General features: G+C 43.8%; 1 protein-coding gene across 1 annotated transcript in view; it reads left to right on the top strand.

Annotated features, from left to right (window-relative positions):
* The window catches only part of LOC121453606 (putative histone-lysine N-methyltransferase PRDM6), a 102,729-nt gene extending 80,564 nt beyond the window's left edge, over window positions 1-22,165 (top strand). The window contains exons 6-8 of the mRNA XM_041660487.1: window positions 4,451-4,793; window positions 14,341-14,517; window positions 21,431-22,165. Coding sequence (XP_041516421.1) covers window positions 4,451-4,793; window positions 14,341-14,517; window positions 21,431-21,545 — 635 coding nt within the window. The 3' untranslated portion in view covers window positions 21,546-22,165. The remainder of the gene's footprint in view (window positions 1-4,450; window positions 4,794-14,340; window positions 14,518-21,430) is intronic.
* The last annotated feature ends 258 nt before the right edge of the window (window positions 22,166-22,423 follow it).

Here is a 22,423-nt window from a genome sequence, read left to right as displayed (position 1 = left end):
TCAAACCCCAAATCAAACTAGACTAAGATATTAGTCACCTCAAGACCCCAAGAGTTTAGCTACAGCTAACTTGTACCTAGTGGGCTATAGACTTCATGCCCCTAGGCCCCCAGCACTTTTCCAGTCCGGCGCAGCTCCCACAGGTGCTGGCAATAACTACCTTTCCCTCCATCCTCAGGTGTGGCCTGCCATCTGTCCCCTCCTTTGCCATGTGGACACATTTTCACATCCTTTAGTGCTCAGGTCCTTCCCGTCATAAGCAGGGACCGGAGGTGCTGCCGTACCAGCTCCCTCGGCTGACTCTCTCTTCCGCCTGTCCCCACTCTCTCACGTGTCCCTTCAGGGCTCAGATACCCAACTTCCTAGCATCTTTCTTCCTTGCAGTCCTGGACTACGTCACTTCTAACGTGCAGATGTTTTCATATTCTAACGCTGCATGTCAATGCCTACAGTTATAATGATTCAATTAATAGAGCTAAAGAATTGAAGCTGAGTGAGTGACTAGAAACACCGGCTTCCTGTCTGTCAGTCTGTCACAGCGCGAGGGACCGTGTGCTCTCCTGTCCTGCTACGTGCCCACCAGTCAGTACGGAGTAGACACTCAGGAGATATTTCGCAGGTGGGGTGAAGTAAGATTTGATTGCATGGATGCTGAATTTTCCTCCCCACCGTGCTTTAGCTATCCAGATGTGACCAGCGTCTTAACTATCCAGAAAAGTGATGTTAATGTCTTTGCTTGGCTCCATCCTTCCGGGCTCTAGACTGCACTCCCTTCTGCTTAATCTTTGTCTTCATAGTCTAAGGAGACTCTGTTGCTCAGCGTCCCCAAATGCAGAAGCCACTTGTGTTTCTGGTTACGTTAGTGAGCTGTCTTCAGGCCTCGTCTAAACCACTTCTCCTGGGTTTCCATGAGGCAGCGTTTCCAAGATTTGCCCCCTGTCCCTGGCTGATACGTTCTCTTGTTTAGTTGGTGTTTTTTGATGTGGCCAGGGAGGCTGACATTCGGGAGGATGTTCTGTTTTCAAAACAAACATCTATACATGGAGGGAGGTGTGGACGTGGTAGGGTTCCACAGAGCAGCTGGACTTCAAATATGATCGCTTTGGTGAAAAATCTTCATTCCGTCTCCTCTCTCTTGTAAATCATGTGCTCAGTTTCATTTAGTAAGACTGAACTACTTTATAATCACGATGGAGGTGCACGCTTAGGGCGGCATAGGGAGTGTGCTGCTACCTACAGCGGGGACGTGTTTCATATTTGTGTTATGACGTACCAAAAAATAAAATAATAAATGGAGAATAATCTTATTCCAGTCATCTTTATTTTTACTACCCAAATGCTGTTTATTATACTACAGTCACCCAGACACATATATCTCTGATTATTTTGGAAATTTTTAGATATATAAATTTGATTTTTCTTGATATTGATCATTAAACTTATAAAAATCCATGGGCCCATGAATCTGTTTTTTTTTTTTTCTATCTAAAGATTGTGTGGCCTTAAGGATTTAAAATTAAAAAGCTTGGGCCAGGATTACTGCTCTCCCGCATGTTTATAGTCTCTGTGTTCTACCATCTTTCCTCTTGGCGCTCCTTCGGAGTGGCCCGGCTGGCAAGGGCTCACTGTTGCCTGGAGACCAGCAGTTTCTCTGGGCTTTGCTTTTCCTGGATCAGTGAGGGAAATGCCAAACAAATGGGCTCCAACCTGACCTCTAACGGCGCTCCTGTTTTTATTTTTTATTAAAATTGGCAAAGCATCTCCCCTTATCTTTTAGAGCCTGCTTAAGATGTAACACAAAGAAAGATTTTTTTTTTTAAGTCTAAAAAGCGCCTACAAACTCCTCCATATTGCTTTTTGCCTCAGGAGGTCAAATGATACATATATTATATATATGAAATATAGACTCTACATAATTTGAATACAGGTATACCCGTATATGTAACATGTATAGTTTGGTATATATGGCTCAGACGCAAAGCACTGTACAACCCATAAAGTGGCCTTCCACTATTTGAAATACAGAGCAGAGAAGTTAGAGATAGGAATCAAAAATGAAATTTGCCGGAACTTAGAAAGCTACAGACTATAGCTAGGGCTATCCTTCACTGACATGTCATGCCAAGCAAACCTCTGGGTGCTGTTGGGCTACTGCTTTGCCACCTGTAGTGAGGGAGGGTCAACTTAGTCAGTGATTCTGCCCCGACTTCACCTCAAGCCCTTCTGGGAGACTCATTTAATTTCTAAAAACGCTCTGTAAAACTAGTGCTGAGTAGCCACTGAGCAGTGCTCCAGGGCCGTCCTGGACATGGAGCGTCTTGTCTGGGCTGAGACGAGCTCTGCTTCACTTACCGTAAGGAGGACTGCTCCCTGTGTTAGATTTGTTGATCCTCTGATTCTGTAGAACCTCAGGTGACACCGCCTTTTGCATGTGTGAGCCACCTGTCTCCTTCCAGAGCTTCCTGGTTCCCATGCCTCTGTGGCTGTCTTCTAGAGCTGAGTGTGCTCTTCCTGTCAAGGAAGTTTAGCCACGGCCGTGGTGAGGAGGACACAAGGGCTTCCAGTTTGTTTCCCGCCATGGTTCTGAGCCAGTGGCCGTATTGGCATCGGAAGCAGGCATGGCTTTGTTTCTTCCCATCACCAATCTTTGCCAATCATCTTCAAAATTTTGCGTATATTTGGACAAGCTCTTTCACTGTTTCCCTGGCTGGTCTAGAACTTGTCATGGAGATCCACCTCCCCCACTCCCCGAGTGCTGGGATCAAAGGCGTGTGCCACCATTCACCTTAACCTCCTGACTACTGTATGGTCTCTTTGACTACTGTATGGTCTCTTTGACTCCTGAAATGACCAATAATTTTTACATATATATATATATATATATCAGAGTAGTTACTTTTTAAAAAGGTTAAGCCTTTTGCATAGATTTGAATCACCTTTAGACCCATGGAAAGACCAGTTAATACTTGATAAATGTTGCTAACACAGTAAGATATTGAAAAAAGAAGCCAGGAGTAGCGGCTTCCACCTGACTGAAATCCTAGTACTGGGGAGGCCAAGGCAGGCAGAGCACTTTGAGTTTAAGGCTACTGAATGGTACCCTGTCAGAAGTAAAATGGAGTGAAAATTTAAAGGCACAATAAACTTGAAGGATTTAGATTTCTCGCATAAAGAAACCTTTTATTTTACAGGTCCTCCTTCTGTTCCACGTCCCTCCATCTCCCTCCTTCTAATCTCGCCTTTTCCTGCCCCGAAAGAATGGTGACTGTGGTTGACATCAGGCCCTGTGATGAACTCTTTGATATCACACCTTAACTTCCTTCAAGGCCACGGAAGGATGAGGACACCACGCCCCAGGGCTCTGTTGCTAGGGGGTGTTGGCCTCTTCCCCAAAAGCCACTGATGCATTAGCTCACTCAGTCCTCAGAGTGACCACTTCATGCTTTCCCAGGGACAACGTCATGGGGTTGGGTGATGCTCCCTTCCCCACAGTCACCATGCCAGGAAATAGAGTTAGAGTCTAGGCTGTTTCAATCACTAAGCCGTGTGCCTATTATTTATAGAACTAGCGCTACCACTGTCCTTACTTTACCTATGGGGAAAGAGGCTCCAAAGGGTTTAATGAGTTGCCTAAGATCACCATCATTAATGAAAGCTAGAGCCAAGACAGGAGCCTGGACCGTCTTGATGTCAGAACTTCAGCTTCAAGCATCACAGCTGTTTCCAGCCCCTTGCTCTCTCCATCCGTCAGTCATGCCTCTCTCCAGCCCTCCCTGAAAATCTCTGAAAATCTTCTCAGTGGACTTACCCCTGCTCTGTTCGAAACCAGCCTGCGTGTATCACCTGGGTCTTAAATAGTGTTCAAAGTCAATTTAGGGCACTTGGATGTCTGTCATTTCCCTTCCTCCCCAACACTATTCCCACGGTAGCCAGAATCCCACACCTGTGGTGGCAGCCCATTTCCCTTGCTCAGCTTCTCCTGTCTCCTGGTAGCTCTTCTTCTCTTAGCTCTTCAGTCAGCTCCATGGCTAATACCTGATTTGTTTTGGAAAGGCCTGGTAGGAGGCCTTGGCATTCTCTTCCTAATGCAGTGAGACCCACCATTTCTGGGCACCACCGGCTCACCCTCTGTCTCTTATATCTGAAAGTCTCTAAGCAGGATGCAGTGTGGAGTCCCATATATCTCGAGTCAGAATTGTGTGAACGTTGAAGGCAAAGGGCCTACCAGAACAGCACTGAGCATATACTAGTTGCTTAATAAACTGGCATTGGATGAGTTCTTAATTTGTGATAAGCCTGGTTTTCCCTTCAAATGGCCTTATTATACTAATTTGGGGGCCAGAAAAACACAATTTTGCATGCTTGTTTAATAGGGTTGTTTTGAAGTATGTGCTATTGTGTTTATTTAAGGGCTGGTGAAACTGACTTTCTCCTACTCTCGCTGTTCCAGTGAACGTCCCTTCCACGGTAATGGAAGCCATGTGCCGACAAGAAGCCCTGCAGCCCTTCAACAAGAGCAGTAAGCTTTCTTCCGCCGGCCAGCAGCGTTCAGTGGTTTTCCCACAGACTCCCTGCAGCAGGAATTTCACCCTCTTGGATAAATCTGGGCCCATCGAGGCGGGGTTTAACCAAATCAACGTGAAGAATCAGCGGGTCCTGGCGAGCCCGACCTCCACCAGCCAGCTGCACTCGGAGTTCAGCGACTGGCACCTCTGGAAGTGCGGCCAGTGCTTTAAGACTTTTACACAGCGCATCCTGCTGCAGATGCACGTGTGCACACAGAACCCCGACAGGTGAGGCCCAGGGCATCCCGCAGCACCTTGGGGGAAAGCCGCTGCTTAGAGCTGCCTGCCCGCAGGCTGGAAGGTCGCACCCCGAGTTCTGTTAGGCCTCAGAGGGTGCTGCCATCGTTTGTGAAGACTGCACAGACAGGTTTGTGGCTGCTGAGAGGCTTCTGCGCTCACTACCCAAACAGTAACGTCCAGGTTGAAAAGGGAGCAAGAGAGAAGGAACGTTTATGAATATCAGGGGTGGAAAATGAGGTCAGGATAATCAGAATCCCCTCTGTCTTCCAAAGATAATATAGCTGGCTGCCGGCCGGCTGTCGCAGGCATTTCAGAGTTCACCTCCAGTGTGCCGTGAGTATGAACTTAATTAAGTACTAAGAGGTAATGAATTGGAATTTTTTGCTTAGTACTATTTTTCTTCGGAGCATGCAAACCCATAAATCCTGCAAACCTGTCAAAAGGAAATACCCACTCGGCTAGTGATGTGGAGGAAAACAGATGCCACTTATTCAATAAACTAATATCCACACAGAAGAAAAATGTTGACTAGATACGTCAGAGTCAAAGTTGGTTTGAGAGTTTGTCAATACGGAATTTTATGGCCATGAACTGAGGATGAAATTTAGCTGAACAAGTGAATTAAAATTTCAGGTACTCTGACGAGTGGCCCAGTAGATATAATGGAACTATTATTTATGAATCAAAACTGGTTTATTTGACAGTCTTGATCGCTGGGAGTGCAAAAGACAAAGATCAAATTAATTCAATAGGAAGGCTGTCTCTGTTTTATCTCTCCTTCACGTCCTGCGAGAACTTGATTAAAACCAAACTATCCAAGAACAGCCTAGAAAAAAATTCACCTGGAATATAAAAGTGAGAAATAACTCTGAGTGCTAGGATTGGGCATCTGGAAGCAGGGTGTCTGAATTGTTTACTTAATTTTGTCACTCATTAACCCTAACAAAGCAGGTCACGTGACTCGCTGCCTTCTAATGCACACACTCAGCTCCTCCCTCTCAGCTCTGCAGCATACAGCAGTGTGCCTGGGAGATCCGAGATCAGAGTAAAGGGCAAGGGGGTGGGAGGGTGGCAGAAGGGGTGGGTATATTCTAATCTTAGATTCAGGGCATTTGGACACCTTTACATCCGTGCACATTTCTATTTGTGTCATTCTAGAATCCGGTTGCTTAGCCTCAAGCGTTACTGTAGCTAATCAAGATGGAAACATTTACTTTAGTGTAAAGGCATCTGAGTCTAGCTGCTCCCTGCGCCCTTGCGCTGTGGAGGTAAAACATAAAAGTTGGAGTGTGGTTTTTTTCCCCTCTCCCATGCAGAAAGGCTTTTCTCAAAAGTCAGCAGGCATACATATAGCCCCAATATGTGTCCTTCTTAGCTTACACATCATTTTAAGACCAAAGATGCATTTAAAATCTCCTCATAAAAAGTGAGTTCAGGTGTAAGGGTGTGTTATTTGCAAAGGACTGTTGTGATACTGTAGTAAAGTGATCATACACAGTAAGTTTGAAAATAGGGGGCCTGAAGAGATGGCTCAGTGGTTAAGAGCACTGGCTGGTCTTCCAGAGGACCTGGGTTCAATTCTTAGCACCCCATGGCAGCTCACAACTGTCTGTAACTCCAGTGCCAGGGGATCTGACAGCATCACACCAATGTACATAAAATAAATTTAAATAAGCTTTTAAAAAAGAATCCTGTCCTTAACTTGCTTGCTTACGAGGATGCTAACGGTATAGGGGTGACACTCATTGGGCATTCCTTTAAAAAAGGAAAAAAAAAAAAACCAGTACAAAGTTTCTGTCTTTTCGGGTGTGATAGGATTTCACATGCGATCTCCCAGAGGCCATGTAAATGTTCTGCAGTAAATAGATACTTTATAACAACAGTCTGTTTTGTGTGACCTGAGTTCTACCCAGAAAATCATGTGCATAGTTTAAGTCTCTCTAAAGTTTGTCCTGTAAAATACTAGCACTGTAATTTAATACATCTATAAAAACTATCTAAACAATTAGCTTAGGTGAACAAAATACCTCCAGGGGAGATTGTTAAGGTCAGCGATGATTGTAAGCAAATTTAGTGTGGCTGGTAAATCCCCAGGTGGAATGAAAGAAACCCTGTGGGTTCTTGATTCTTCCCTGCACTCTGTTTGTGAACACGTGAGGGGTAGTTGCCATCATTTAACTTATTAATATAAGTTAAAGTTACGAATATCATGACTTGAGAAAAACCAGACTCTTTGAAGGCAGCGAGCGTAATACAGTACAATGTTTCTTAGTAACAATGCGGGGGGGGGGGGGGTTGAATTATTTCATCAATCTGAGACCATTTTTGAAGATGAAAAAAGAGGGAGATGCCTAGTCTTTTTATCTATTAATTTTATTCTAGATGAATAATTTATTTTTATCCTATAGGACTTTGGAGACAGGGAGATACCTTCCAACATTCCTAACCACACAAGGAAAAAGCTAAATCAGAGCAATGTGCAGAGCTCCATAAATGTGATATGGACATCACGTTTGTTCAGGATGATTGCCAAATTTGGAAACTTACCTGCTCTGTGTGTGGAGACACACCACTGCATACATTCTTTGGTGACTAGCTTCACAGCTGAGCATTTGTCTTTGGTGGTTTGTGCTCACTCATCCATAGCCAGATGTCCCTCACACCTGTGTAGAACCCCTCCCAGTATAAAAATCTGTGCTCAAGGATGTGGGATTTGCAGATGACCTATGCAGATGCTCCTGTATACTTTAAATTATCTTTAAATCACTCGTAGTAATATCCCACACTGTTGTAAAGACCACATAAATAATTTTTATTCTATATTGCTGAGGACTGCTGCCAAGAAAAGTCTACACGTATTCCGTGCAGGCATGTTACTTTTTTTTTTTTTTGGTTCTTTTCGAGACAGGGTTTCTCTGTGGTTTTTGGAGCCTGTCCTGGAACTAGCTCTTGTAGACCAGGCTGGTCTCAAACTCACAGAGATCCGCCTGCCTCTGCCTCCCGAGTGCTGGGATTAAAGGCGTGCGCCACCACCGCCCGGCCAGGCATGTTACTTTTTTGGAGCAGTTTTTTTTTTCTCTCTAATTGTTTGAATCTGTTGATTAGAGACCCACATGTAGAGGAAGCCAACTGAACAGTAAAACAGTTTAACAGAAACCCCTGTCCTTCTCCTTGAAAACGATCAGGAAAATCTCACTAGAAAGAGAGGTCAGAAGACAGAAGGTGAACAGGTACAAATCTGGGACAGGCCCCTGCCACTATGGTCCAAATGCGTTTTCAGTCTACAGACGCTTTGGCAATGGAAGGTCAGACATTTGGATCTTCACCAAGAGAAGCTGTGCTCTGTATCTGTGATCCTTTTCCTGTGGGTGCCATCTAAACGTATAAAGGCGAGGTCTGCGGCTACCCAGTGGTGCTGCTGTTGTTTTTCATCTCTACTTACACATAATGAACGGAGGAGAAAAGTCAGCTGGATCTGGCAAAAATAGGAGTCAGAACAAAAGATAAAAAAGATCTATAAAGGTCTAAGAGCCATGGATGGCTCATTCTCTCAGTTTCATTCTGTGGATATTAAGCCAACAGATCCCCCATCTTCTTCCTTTTCTCAGGCTACCAACTCCTGCTCGCACTCCTGGGTGAGCCATAGGTAAGCAGCTGTTGGAAGGTTGACCAACCAAGACTCTATGTACACAGTGTGTAAGCATTCGAGTTTCTATGTAAGCTAATTGCCTGAGCCAGGGCAACTTGGCTTACTGTTGCTGGGACCAGGAGGTCCACATTCCCTTTCTTTCCTCTTTTTCTGCTGCAGAAACTCTCAATAAGGTTGGGAGGGAGAGGACTCTAGGAATGAATGAGCAAAGCCTTTGATCACAGTTGATTATTTTCTGAATGTTCTTGTCTTCACAGAAAATGTATTCATAATATGCACTTTTATTTTATATCGCTTTTTCTTTTTTTCTGGCTCTCTTTTCTCCCCCCCCCCCCTTCTCTCTCATTTGTGCCACATGGGAGGAAGTCTGCCTTTAGCCGCCGCGCGGGCATGCCATCAGCTATTCACAATTGTGTTTAAGTACCATTGATTATCATCGAAAAGGATGGTGTTAGGCAGGTAAAGGAGTTTCAAAGGCTCTGTTTTGTGGGAAAAGCTTGGAGAGGGACACTGTCTGCCCCTTGCTATATAAGTGCAAAGGTCACCTTTCTTCTTTCCAGTGTTCTATGGCCTCACAGCTTCCCTGACTCTCCTTACACAGAGGCAGCCTCCGCCTCCACATGGCTGGCCATGACTTAAGCAGGGCCCCTCTGAAGCCTTGTGAGATCTGAGCTTAGGCTGCCTCTCATGGAGCAAGGAGAGGAGTATGTAGCCCCAAGTGAACAACTTTTATGCTAGAGGATTTTCATGCTGTAAAAGAGAAATCAAAGGAGGATTAATAACTTTTAAACCAAACCACCCTTAATTTTGTTAAATGTTTCATTCTTTTCCTATGTACACCAAACCAATTACAGACTCAAAGCAAATGAATTGCACATTTTATTGGTGTAATCTTTGGCAGAGGAGCTACCAGTGACGGAGACTGTCAGGAGATGAACCGAATGGTCTCACTGCTTTCTTTCTGCGTAAAAGTCTACTAGTGTTGATTTATGCTAAGCAAATCCACCCGCACGTTGTCCTTCTCAATTATTTTGTAAATGTGTGTGTAGTGCTTTCTAGTTTTTCACAGAGCTCGAGTTTTCCTGTGTGGGAACTGGCCGTACAAAGCCATTGCAATCTCTCTTAGTGGAAATTAAGCAACACTTGAGTCCTTGTAGCTGCAGGACTTGATTGAGGGCAATGTCCACTCTTGATCTCCCTCCTTTAGGTCCCACCCCACCACCCAGCCACACAGAGCTGTGCACTGTGAGATGTCCTTCCTCTGAGTTTGCTTTGAAAATGGTGGGATGCTATATATGCATGATGTGTTGGGAGAACCAAGAGCTTTTGAAATATGCTTCCCAAATGCAATGATGTAAGATCCTGGACCCAGTGGAGATCAACACCCACGGATGTCTGTCCATATGTGCTTTTCTGCTACAATACATCAAAAGGATCTGAGATTTTCGAGTTAAGATAGATTCTATCCAAGAGTCTGATCACTTTAACTTTGCCAGACTTTGGAAAACGAATGGAGATGCTGGAATTTGGGTAGGGAAGGGTTTGCCATGTCAGCATAAAGCCCCGAGTTCTCTCATCAGCACCCACAAAAAAACTGGGCAGGGTGGCACACACTTCTGTCTCAGTGCTTAGTGAGTCTGGGTACCAGTGGCAGGCTGCCTCAAAGACAAGAAGAGAAGACCACCCGTGGCAGACCTTAGGCTACCATGTGCACAGCCACATACACAACCTCCTTCCAAAAACTTAAGGAAAATGTTGATAATGGCAGCTCACTCTGTGTTCTGAAGTTCCTCTGGTGTAACTTGAAATATGGCTTTAGAAATATACACCCATATTCTGAACTCCTGTGGCCAGTTCCAAAAGGAATTGTAATTTTCTGAGGTACTTTCCCTAGAAAGTATCTGTTTCTGTTTTTAATGTATTCCTATATATCTGTATTTAAAGCTTAGCTCCAATCAATTTTAAAATTACTTTTTAATCATTTTTCTCTTGCTCCACGAGTATTGGGGATTGAATGAGGCCTCTCCCACTCACTGATATTCTCAGCCATTTTATTAGGTTTTTTTTTAGATTTATTTATTTATTACATATACAGTGTTGTTCTGCTTGCATGTATACTTTCAGGCCAGAAGAGGGCACCAGATCTCATTACAGATGGTTTTGAGCCACCATGTGGTTGCTGGGAATTGAACTCAGGATCTCTGGAAGAGCAGTCAGTGCTCTTAACCTCTGAGCCATCTCTCCAGTCCCCTTTATTGTATTTTTTTAAGACAGTTAGTGGACCAGGCTGGTCTTGAACTTGCTCTGTAGCACAGGCAGATCTTGAACTTCCACTCCTCCTGTCTGACAAGTGGCAGTATTTACAGGCCTGGAATGCCCGGTCTGGCCTCTTTTACTCATTTTTTTTTTAAAAAAGAAAACTCTGAAAATAGAAGAACATAAAGTTGAAAAGAGCATCATCTACTAACTACAGACCTGTGGGCTTCGCTTCTTTGGCTATCTTGGAGCTCACCATGTAGAACAGATTGCCCTGGACCTCACAGAGATCTATCTGCTTCTGTCTCTCAAGTGAAGGTGTGTGCCACCACTCCCAGCTCTTTTGGGATTGATTATTGGTTTTTATTTGAGACAAGGTCTTGCTGTAGCCCAGGCATAACTTTTATATTTATGACTCTTACATTTTCTGTACATTTCTAGGCTGATAGAAACTGTTACAATCACAAGAACTCACTTAAGATCCAAATCCTCATATTAATAGAAATAGAGTCTGCCAAGATGAATGTCAGTAAATGCTCTGATATCACGGCACGGTACCTAAAAATAAAAGGGTATTATTTTGCTTCGTGAAATTTATTAAAGAAAGGTTTGTACCTACATTTTAATATGAGATTTTTCTTGTTTTTCAAAATTTTCAAGTTTTTACCAAAGCATTAAGATTGTCCAGGGAGAGGCACAGGGAGGAAGAGCAGGACTCTACCAAGTGCAGGGAGCTAGCTGCAACCCTCATGCAAGCTTGCCATTGGTGATACTATGATTCACAAGCATCTTTGGGGGACATTGGTTATTTTCCCTAAAGTAGGAGGGAAAATGGTGTATGAAAGAGCATCCAGGTGAATTTATCCCCTTCCCCTGAGAAGGTGAAGAAAGAGGTCAGTGCAGCTGAGTGTCTTGTTAACATCCCATAGCTGACTAGAACCGGAGACTGAAATCGAACTCACCTTTCCTATTATTCCAGGTGCTTCTGTTTGGCCAAGATGTGTTCCATGTAGTTTTTAAAACCGAGTCCTAGTGGCTGGGGGAATTGGCTCAGTGGGTGAGAGTGCTTTCTCTTCCAGAGGACCCCAAGTTTGGTTCCCAGCACCCATATTGGATAGCTCACAGCTGAGTGTAACTCCAACTCCAGGGGATTTGATGGCAACTACAGGTACATAACAATGGTTCATACTCATTTACATATACACGCACACACACGCACGTGTACACACATGCACATTCACACATGCACACATGCACACATACACACACACACACACACACACACACACGTCTTAAATGATAACTTTTAAAGACAGTTCACACAGGCCACTGGATCCCTAGCAAGTACTCTCTGGCTGGTCCTGGGCAGAAAGGATGCTCTAAAGTTTAACCCTCTTCCCTTCACGACCGAATTCGACATCAGCCTTTCACATCCGTTCTGTGAATCTTTGCCACAGTGACTATCAGCATAAAAAGGATGTGTTGACTTCTGACTGCAGGAAATAAATCACCCCAACTTTTGACAGAAGGGTTAGAAAAAAAAAGAAAAAGATTAATTGGCTTATTGTTTATAGTGATAGCTATTAAAAATAGATAACCAGAGGCTAATAAATGTTAATGGTCCCTTCACTATTAGAAAAATCAATTGTCAGTGAATATAGCACATATTAATATATTATTTTGTTTATGATCCTCAATAGCATATAAAAAATTTCATCCCCAGAGAACTATTTTTTGAGAACTCTTTTTAAGGTCAACATTTACTGCCAAGAATAGATTTGCTAGGAGGATATTTTCCTCTGTAGGCAATTTTAATGGCCTTCAAAGCATTATTTTATAATTATAATAAAATGCATGTGTAATTTGTCAGACTTGATAAACTTCTTTCCAAGGGCTCTTATGTATTTCTTTGAAACCTGTTTGAGAGCAGTTAGATAGATTTCTAAATGTAAGTAATTAAAATTGTATAGTATTGAGTTATTGACCAATGCTGGACTATTAATCAAGCTAAAAAATTCTACAATCAGTGCTCAGTGTGCTGAAGCCTGGTAAAATAATAGTATTTGTGTTCAGCGAGGCAAGTAGCTGCAATTAAGCACTTCGGTTGACAAATGAGAAGGTACACTTTATTTTGTACTTAATTGAGTTGTTGTACATGCTCGGTCACCATTGTCTCCCAGCCCTTCAGTTTGGTGTTTGGTCATTGGAGCTCCTGTATTTGTTAATGGCGGAGCAATTAAGTCTGCCTTTGCCATTGGCTTCCTAAATGCAGCCAGAAATGTCTGTCCTCCAAACCAGGGCTTACTTAGTGAGTGCAGGGAGGATTCTTCAAGGCAGATGGTTAATTTCCTGAAAAAAAGGATTGTGATAAACAAATTAGAGCCCTGTCAAGAGATGATTTTGAAGTGAGTTTGAATAGGGACAGCGCCTCGGCTTTCCTATCACTCACTGGATTCTGCTTAAGTTCACAGAAGAACTTCTGACGAATTTTAATCTATTTTATGAAAACCCCAAATTGATTTACTTCTCATGAGCTGTGTGTGCTCTGGTAATCTTGCTAGTTATCAGGTGTTTCTCTCAGCTTCCTGCTGCTGGCCCTGCACCACTGTCCCCTCCCTGCAGGCACAGTGGCATCTGTCATTTCTTGCTGCCATAAGTCAGTCATTCCTTGCAACTAGATTCAGCAGAGGAGGTAAGATTCAAGAACAAGACTCCTGGAATGGGAGAGACGGCTCAGTGGTTAGGAACACTTGCTGTTCTTGCAGAGGACCTGGGTTTGGGTCTCAGAACCCACATGGCAGCTCACAACCATCTGTAATTCCAGTTCTAGGAGATCCACCCTCTTCTGGACTCCATGAATACCAGATGTCCATGTGGTTACATACATCAGACCCTCAACATACACATTAAAAAAACAAAAGAACAGGACTCTATAAATGGGATAGGTGAGAAACCAGGATTTCTTTTTCAAAGAGATGCATCTGGCAGGTCTGGCTTCATCTTGGGTAGACCCCAAGCCAGTTTAGTATTTATGAAAGTGTGCATGCAACTTGGCCACTTGCCCGTATTTCCCTGACACTTGGAATAAGGTTCAAACACCCTGTCATGACCTTGGCCTCAATGTCTTATATCCTGGAAGGACAATTTGTCCTCAGCTGTCTGTGCCAAGTCCGTGGTAATAGCAACTGCTTTCCCTGTCCCACTCGGAGGATTACTGTAAAGATTAAACCAGATAATTGACTTTAAAGCACTTTTAAAAAGTAAAGGATACTATGGAACCCTAAAAGACAATTATGTATTTTCTTTTGTACTGTTTGGCTTAATTAATCCCATGCTCATGTCTGTGAAGCTCACAGAAATATGCTGGTATTTGCTGGTAGGGACATTGAGATAAGCAAATAGCTGTTTTTGAAACAGTATGATTCATACAGGAAGGGAATGCTCATTTGTGAGGTTGATCTGTCTCATCAGCTCCGTGAACCTTCTTCCTAGGGCAGCAAGTAGTAGAACTCAGAGGCCAGCACTGTACACTCCGTCTTTGAAAAGTGTCGAGTCTAAAGTGACAGCCCCTTTCCTCACCCTGGGGATTGACACAGGACACCATGGCCAGTCATTCTCTATTTGTTTCAGACCCTACCAGTGTGGCCACTGCTCCCAGTCCTTTTCCCAGCCATCAGAACTGAGGAACCACGTGGTCACTCACTCCAGTGACCGGCCTTTCAAGTGTGGCTACTGTGGTCGTGCGTTTGCCGGGGCCACGACGCTCAACAACCACATCCGGACGCACACTGGAGAAAAGCCCTTCAAGTAAGTAGTGGTCAGCTGTCCATCCTCTTCTTCTTATCTTTCTTGGGAGCTGCCAGATCCATGGGCACCCCTTGCCCAGCTCAGTCTAACTGGTGGAGAAGGCTACTTTTAAGGTCAGTGTCTGTGCTGTAAGAGGCTCTCTTGGGTTGCATGGCTGATGTTTGGGAAAATGGAAGTCAGGAAAGCTACACACTGATCGTGGCTCGAGGTTTGCAATCTCAGACGTAAGGTGATCTTCTAGGGCCTATTTTTTCATCAGTAAAGTAAGATATGAGTAGCTACCCTGAGTAATCTTTCCAAATCCTGTGTCAATCCCGAATTCTATTAGCATCCATGCCAAGATCTTGCTATCAGCAAGTTCCCATAACCAGGAGAAAGGTGGCCATAGTATAGGATACTTGAATAATCCTCTTGGATAATATGAACTCTTCAGAATTCTAATGACACTTTCTTCTCATGTTATCAAGTTGATAAAAATTAAAACAAAGGGTGTATTTTATATTTCAGTATACAGAGACTGTGAGTAAGGGCATTTTATCAAGATTGTGTTTCAACATATAGTCCATCCAACAAAGCAGCAGATATTTGAACTATGCAAAATGGCCCATCCATTCATCCATCCATTAATCCACCCATCCATCCAAACATCCATCCACCCATCCATCCATCCATCCATCCATTAATCCACCCATCCATCCATCCATCCACCCATCCATCCATCCATCCATCCATCCATTAATCCACCCATCCATTAGTCCATCGATCCATATGTGTTCATTCAATAATGATAAAAGCCTACGTATACATTGGTCATCCTGCTAGGCACAAGAGATACAAAGGTGAATGAGACTCCGTCTTGACTTTGAAAACCTCACACTCTAAGGGGAAGTCCAATCAATCAATCAATCAATAATCAATAAAGGATGAAAAGGATGAAATATTATAACAAGACATGTTTGTACAATGTTGAGGTATATCAGAGAAATGGAATCATCAGACATGTGTAGGATGCAATGTTGAACAAGTCTACGAAGAATAAGCAGGAGTTTGCTGGCTATACAAGGGAGAAGAGGCTGCTTCTAGTAGTTCAGACGGCAGCAAGGGTCTTGGAAGCTGCACACATCAGATTGGTGGGTTCAGAGCAGTTGACCTCATAAACTCTTTACGCATTTCTACCCATTTTCTGTGCTTGCTTTCCCTACTTGGGAAAGAAAATTTGAAAAACACAGACATCCAACCTTATTCACCTTTTATAGGACAAACTCAAGCAGGATTAGGAAGTGATTCTGTCAGTAGGAGACTAAACCTCTTGCTTAGGCTCAGTCAAGTAGGTTCCCATTCCGTGCTTATTCTAAGGCCAAGTACAGTTCATGGTAACAGTGTCCTGTTGGTCTGGGTCCTGCCCGCCTCGCTGGTCTGTCAACCTATGGAGGGGCTCATAAAAGGCTGTTGTCTTTTACCTCTACCTACCATCATTTAAAAATTATCAATTAGTTGATTAATTATTAGTCTGTTTGTGTGTGTGTGTATGCATATATGTGGGCATATACGTGTCATGGCATATGTGTAGAGATCAGAAGACAACTTAAAAGAATTGGTTTCCTTCTTCCATCATGTGGGTCCTGAGGTTCAAACTCAAGTTGTCAGGCTTGGTAGCAAGAGTACCTTTACCTGCTGAGCAATCTTTCCAGCCACTCCATCATTGCTAACTATGTTCCTTAATGGTTTAATTGGTTGTCTTAATAGTAAAAACAGCAATGATTTTTGTCTGTATACTCGTTTACCACAGAAAGTCTTTGGGCTAAGTGGGACAAGATGGTACCTAAAATCAGGCTTATGATATACTAACCAGCTGGGCGGTGGTGGTACATACCTTTAATCCCAGGAGGCAAATACAGGCGGATCTTTGTGGGTTCAAGGCCAGCCTGGTCTATAAGAGCTAGTTCCAGGACAAGCTCCAAAGCTGCAGAGAAGCCTGTCTTGAAACAAAACAAAACAAACAAACAAGCAAAAATGATATACTAACCAAACTCTATCCCCAGAGACTGTAATAGTCGGAAGAGGGCATTTTTCTGAGGGGCCAGTTGGCTTGTCCCTATCTTAAAAATTCCCTGTCTCTTGGGTGTTTGTGCCCTGCCTGATGGATGCTGTCGTCACCCTCAGGCCTGATTCCCAGGGGCTCACAGATTCTGTCTTTGCCATTGTTTTGGAGGTAGAAGGTAACGATGCCTCTTTGAGAATTTGGGAGGACTGAGGATTCCGTTGGTCCCTTATAGTAGAGAGGGCAGCCAAATGAATTCAGTGCCAGTGATCAGATTGATTTTTCTCTTGTTGCAGTGTAAATAGATTTCAGTAATTAATTGAAGTGGTTTCGGGGTCAGGATGGGAAATAGATTTCTATTAATGTTAAGGTGTTACTTATGTGTAACCTCGTTGATTCCACTCAAGTTTTTTCTTTAACATCTGGTTTTTGTCATGTTTCCAATAGAGTTGCCATCTTAACTTAATTTTAATTCATCGGATTAATATTTGAAGGGCTTAAGTGTTTGTATTTCCCCTCCTTTCCAACACAGTGTTGTTCTTTTGTTCATGCCTGCTTTCATCTGGAAAAATCAACTGAACAAAAGATTGTAAAGCGGTGGGGTTGTTGGATAACATTCTCCCTGCCTGTTTTAGTCTGTTTGCTTCTTGATTTTAGCAAAGTAGCCTTACGTTATCGTATTTGAGGCATTTAAGATGATCAAATATATATGCCCAGAGGAGAGCTGATATATGCTTATTTTGAAGCTGCAAGGTTTAAACATCTTCTAAGAATGGAAAGCTAAGTCCTTTAGTGTATACAGGGTCTTTCAAGATTGTCCTATTGCAAGGGAGTTTGAGAATCTTCTAACCCAGCCCATGGATATCCAACCCGGGGACATTTGTAAATATTATGAAGATATCCTTTTACAAGCTTATAAAACAAACATTAAAAAAACTTTTTGTTGCAGATTAGTCAATAAAAATGGTTTCACCACCACAGTTAATTTTACTACTTCAGCTAATGGGCATCGGCTTAAACAACATTGCAGAGGCTGGAAAGAATCTTGTAAAGATGCACAAACCTAAACTGTACGCCCAATGCAGCTTCCAAGTAGATGGCCTGAGTGGTTTCATCTCCTAACTGTCCCCTCGACCCAGGCGGTCTTCTCAAAGTCTCCAGCGTGAGCGGAGACTGAGCCTGTCGCGTCAGGAAAAGCCCTTCCCTCATCCTTACCTCTGCTGCTCAGCACTTGGCTGAAGGATGTGGAGACTCCTGGCCTCCCAAAGCGGCCAGTGAGCAGTGGTACTGAGGGGCTAGAACTCCTGAAGACTTCGCCTCACATCTGATCAGCTGAATGCTCCCTGGAAGAACCTCTGTCCTAAGTTCTAGGGAGACCCTAAACCTGTCAGCAGCTAATGGAGGCTGAAGACGTGAGATTTCTAAGGTAAAGCAACCCACAAGAAAACAACCAAAAAGATGGACTGCACCAAAGGCTTTGGATTTTAGTTTGTTATGCGAGACTGAAGTCATGGGGAACAAGGAACAGACACAAGAGATAATGTCACTTAATCGCAATGGCTAGGCACTGTATTGCAGGAAGGGCAGCTGGTAGAAATGGTCAGAGGGCTAGCAGTGAGGACTCGTTTCTCCTGGTCTTGTACTAAATGAGATCTCAGCAAGTTTGGGGTAGGGGATCTATTTGACCTGGGAAGCTGCACGGACAGGCCAGGACTTGCCCTAAGAGATCACCTCTACCGTGTTTTAGAAGCCAGAGGAAAAACTTTCACCAGGATGTTTTTTGCCTTGAGTAAAGAGAGTTTGGCTCAGAATAAAGAAGCAGAACATTCCAATGTCCGATATTTAAGCAAGACATAGACAAAACTCTAAGCAGATCTGAAGAGACACGGCAAGCATTTACCATGTATGAAGCCCTAGGCAGTTTGGTCCAGTTCAAGTATTTCACAGCCCCATGGCAGATGCACAGAAAGATTCTTGCAGGTTTTCTGTGTAGTAGAACTTTCTGTCGTTTTCGGTTCATATCGTTCAGTCAGCCACTACAGTTTCCAAAGAAGTATGTCAAACTGGAAAGGGAACTCCAGGCTGACTTGGACTCCCACACCTGTAGGAAGTTGGGGGGCTCTCTGTTTGCTGAAACATTTGGAAGACTTTCCACATGCATGTGTCCGGGATGTTCACAAGGCTGTGACATCAGTACCCACGCCAAGGGAAGGCACAGGATTGCAATTCAGGGTTAAATGCCAGCTCAGCTGAAGCCCGGCTCTGACCTCCCAGAACCAAGGTACATGATAGAGTAGGTCTTTTGATGAGTCCCATAAAGTTGTGCAGATGCTTTGCCGAGCTTTCTCATCTAGAGTCTAACGTGATAGACATGAAACTGAAACCCTAGTCTTGTTTATTTTTAAAAAATTCTTTTATCTATCTGTCTTTACTTCCTCAGATACAAAATTCTTATCATTCCCAAACAAAATAGCTTGTGTGTCTGATAACCTATGTTTCCCCAAAAGAGAAAATTCCTGGCAATAGCATCTAAAATCAAGTAATTTCTCCACATTGGCATATCATTTTCTTCCATTTGGTGAGAGGATGGGACTAGCCATGGTCTTTGCAGCGGTGGCCTTCTTATGCATCATAGATGGGGAGAAATTCCTACTTATTATAACACATTGCTCAATGTACACAAATCTCACTGAGACATTCAAGCCAACACCTGAGAAAAATGTGACTCCTGCTGTGGCCATCCAGCATGGACCTTCAAGGATCAAAGAGATACAGATCTCAGTCTTACATAACGCACCAGGCTTTCTGCGTGTGAATTCTTCACGTTTTAATAAAGAGGACGAGAAAAGCAGAGACACAGCCAGGTAAACTGTCAACTCCTCACAGTGGTTCAGCCCTTTTCTCTCTCTCTCTTTGAAATTGATCCTACAGCTTCAAAATTAAAAAAAGAAATATAATAATTTGAAAGTTTGTCAGGTAGTGAAAGGTAGTATATTTTAACACACTAATCCAGTAACTAATCAGTTTTCTAATAAACAATCAGCAGTTTGCTACGTGTCCTCGGCACTCCGGTAGCTCTGGAGACGGGATGAGCTGCTCGTGGGCGTTAATGAATACACCAAAAATCGTTAGGTGATCAATACTTCTGAGTTATTTTCATTGAGCTGATAGGTCTGATACATTAAAGCTGACATTATACATTTGTCAAGATCACCGTGCAGTTTTTAACAGTGGAGCAGGCTGCTAAACATATTCCCTGAAAGACAATCAGAGAAACACAACTTCTTCATCCTGACACACTCAGTTGACTGCCAGAGTCTAGAAACTTCAAAGCAGTGGTTCTCAACCTATTGGCCACGACCCTTTGGGCAAACCTCTATCTCCAAAAATATTTGTGTTATGATTCATAGCAGTAGCAAAGTTCTGGTTATGGAGTAGCAATGAAAATAATTTTATGGCTGGGGGTCACCACAGCCTGAGGAACTGCATTAAAGAGTTGCAGTATTGGGAAGATTGAGAACCACTGCTTTAGAGCATGGAGCCAGACTCCAGCTTCCCAGCATTCCCAGGCATTTGAGAATCTCCAGACTGGGTAGATGTGCTCTATTTTTCTAGCTAATTCTGCACACAGTTTACTGAGGAGGGGGGAAAGAACAATAGTGCTCACCAGGTAATGAGATGCGTGGTGTCCTCGTCTGTGGCAGGACCCCAGGCTCCCTCCAGGTTGCTTGCACCATTGCTCCTATAGCGTAGGGTTCGGAGAGCTGGCAGTTTCAGAAGGCCATTGTCGCTCCTCTTGAATGCTTTTTCCTTCAAAGGTTTGAGGAAGTGCTAGTAAAAGGACGGCCAGTCTGAGCATGCTTGAGGTAGCTCAGGTTGCTACCACGGTGTGTGTGTGTGTGTGTGTGTGTGTGTGTGTGTGTGTCTTCCATTTTTAGCAGACTTAAGTAACCATCAAGCTGAAGTTCAGGCTCTGTGGGAGATAGGGGCTGGCCTAGGTTCTCTGGGTTACAGTTTTTCTTTGAAGTAAAGGGGAGACACTTGAAGTGTAGTGCTTGCTTTGTTTTCTCCTCTCAGACACCCCGGATCATATGTACACTGTATACTGTACTCTCTCTATAGCTGAGCCTCCTAACCCACCCCAGCACCCCAGTTCCCAGTTTTTCTGAGTCATCCCATTTCTACCATGGCAAACACTAATTTTAGAAATATTTTAACCCTAAATTTGCTTTGACTGTGACATTGTCATTAGCGTTTGGAAGAAAGAAACAACAAAAACAAACAGCTACCCTATACCTGGTCCTCCCACCCCACCGTGTCTCCCCACTCCCACCCCCATCTTTACCCACTACTCCCCATTTCCTACCCCTATCCCTGTAGTCCCCAGAACACAAGGCCTTGCTTCCATGTGTTTCCAAACTCTGAGACAAGCTTGCTCGCCGTGGCTGCTGAGAGAAGGAGAATTCTGGGTTTGAAATTAGCAGCAGGTGAAATTCTATTTGTCACCCATTTCTCTTTGGGGTTACAGAGCAGAAAACTGCAGCCGAGCCGCTGCTCTGATGGCTCACTCCTAAAAATCTCTTTTTGTTCTTTATCTATTCGAACTGACAGCCATCAGAAGTGCAGCAGGACAGGGCTCTCTGGAGAAATCACCTCCCCCCAGCCTATTGACAGGTCCCTCTGTTCTGCCTCAGACCAGCTTTGTCCCATCCCAGGCCCAGGCTTTGGAAGAAGCCACCAATTAAACCTCTTGAGCCAGTAAAATCTGATGCCACTTTGGAGTGTCTGTTCCGATCAGTCAGGATGAGAGGAAGCCCATCACCCGGAAGGCCCCCGCTCCCTGGTCTCAATTTTCTCTCTTGCCTCCACCAGGTGCGAGAGGTGCGAGAGGAGCTTCACGCAGGCCACGCAGCTGAGTCGACACCAGCGGATGCCCAATGAGTGCAAGCCAATAACCGAGAGCCCAGAATCAATCGAAGTGGATTAACTGATTGACTGGCTGGAATTAAAGTGCAAGGAAAGTCATGATTAAATGTCACGGACACTTAAGCAAAACCAAAGATTTCCTCTGAGCAACTTTCAATCAGTCCCAGAAAACCAAAAGCAGTAATAAAATAAGTAAGATGTTAAGAGATATTGATCCTGGCATGGAAGTCAGACCAGGAAAGAGATTATTTATTTATGACTTAGGGATGAGACGGATTTCCGTGGACAGCTCACCTGGGATGGCTAGCATTTCCAGTCCCACCATGTGTTTGCTTTATTTCTAAAAAGCTTTTTAAAACTGTTATTTAATACCAAAGGGAGGATTCCTCTGCCCACAGTTGTGAGTAAGAACGCACAGGGACTTGGTTCTCGTCGCACCTTTTTGTTTTTGTTTTGTTTTGTAGTAGCATGTTCAAGGGGACCCGTGGTACGGCCTTCCTCCTTCTGTCTAGGCCTGGTCCACCCCGATGTTGGTTGCCACAGCAAGGATGGTTGAGGCAGAAGCAAGAACCTGGCTGGATTGGCGCCCCCTGCAGCCTCAGAGGTGGCCCATTGCCACAGTTCCGTCTCCGTGCACTTTCGCGTGGCTCCTCCCACCCGACAGCCGGGAACTGACGCTGGAAAAAGGAAGAGAGAATGGTTTCCCTGCAAATTCAAAGGACAGAAATGGAGGACTTGCTTCGTCCTGTCCAGATTTCAAAAACATTTAAAGTGTATGGAGCTTCATAATACAATATATTGTTCCGAAGCAGCCGGTGGATAAAAGGTTCTTTTCAATAACATTTTAGCTTAAGAAAATGAAAACAGAAATAAAGTTCTTTGGTCTGAGGCTGACTCTGAGGTGTTAGTCTTCAAGTGATTTTGTTGTCGTTGTTTCTG

Source organism: Microtus oregoni, unplaced genomic scaffold (genome assembly GCF_018167655.1).
Source record: "Microtus oregoni isolate MIOR12 unplaced genomic scaffold, Mior012 000011F_ref0000422, whole genome shotgun sequence".
In the NCBI taxonomy this organism is placed as follows: domain Eukaryota; kingdom Metazoa; phylum Chordata; class Mammalia; order Rodentia; family Cricetidae; genus Microtus; species Microtus oregoni.
Note: the sequence above shows the minus strand (reverse complement) of the source record. Positions and strands in the feature narration are given on the sequence as shown.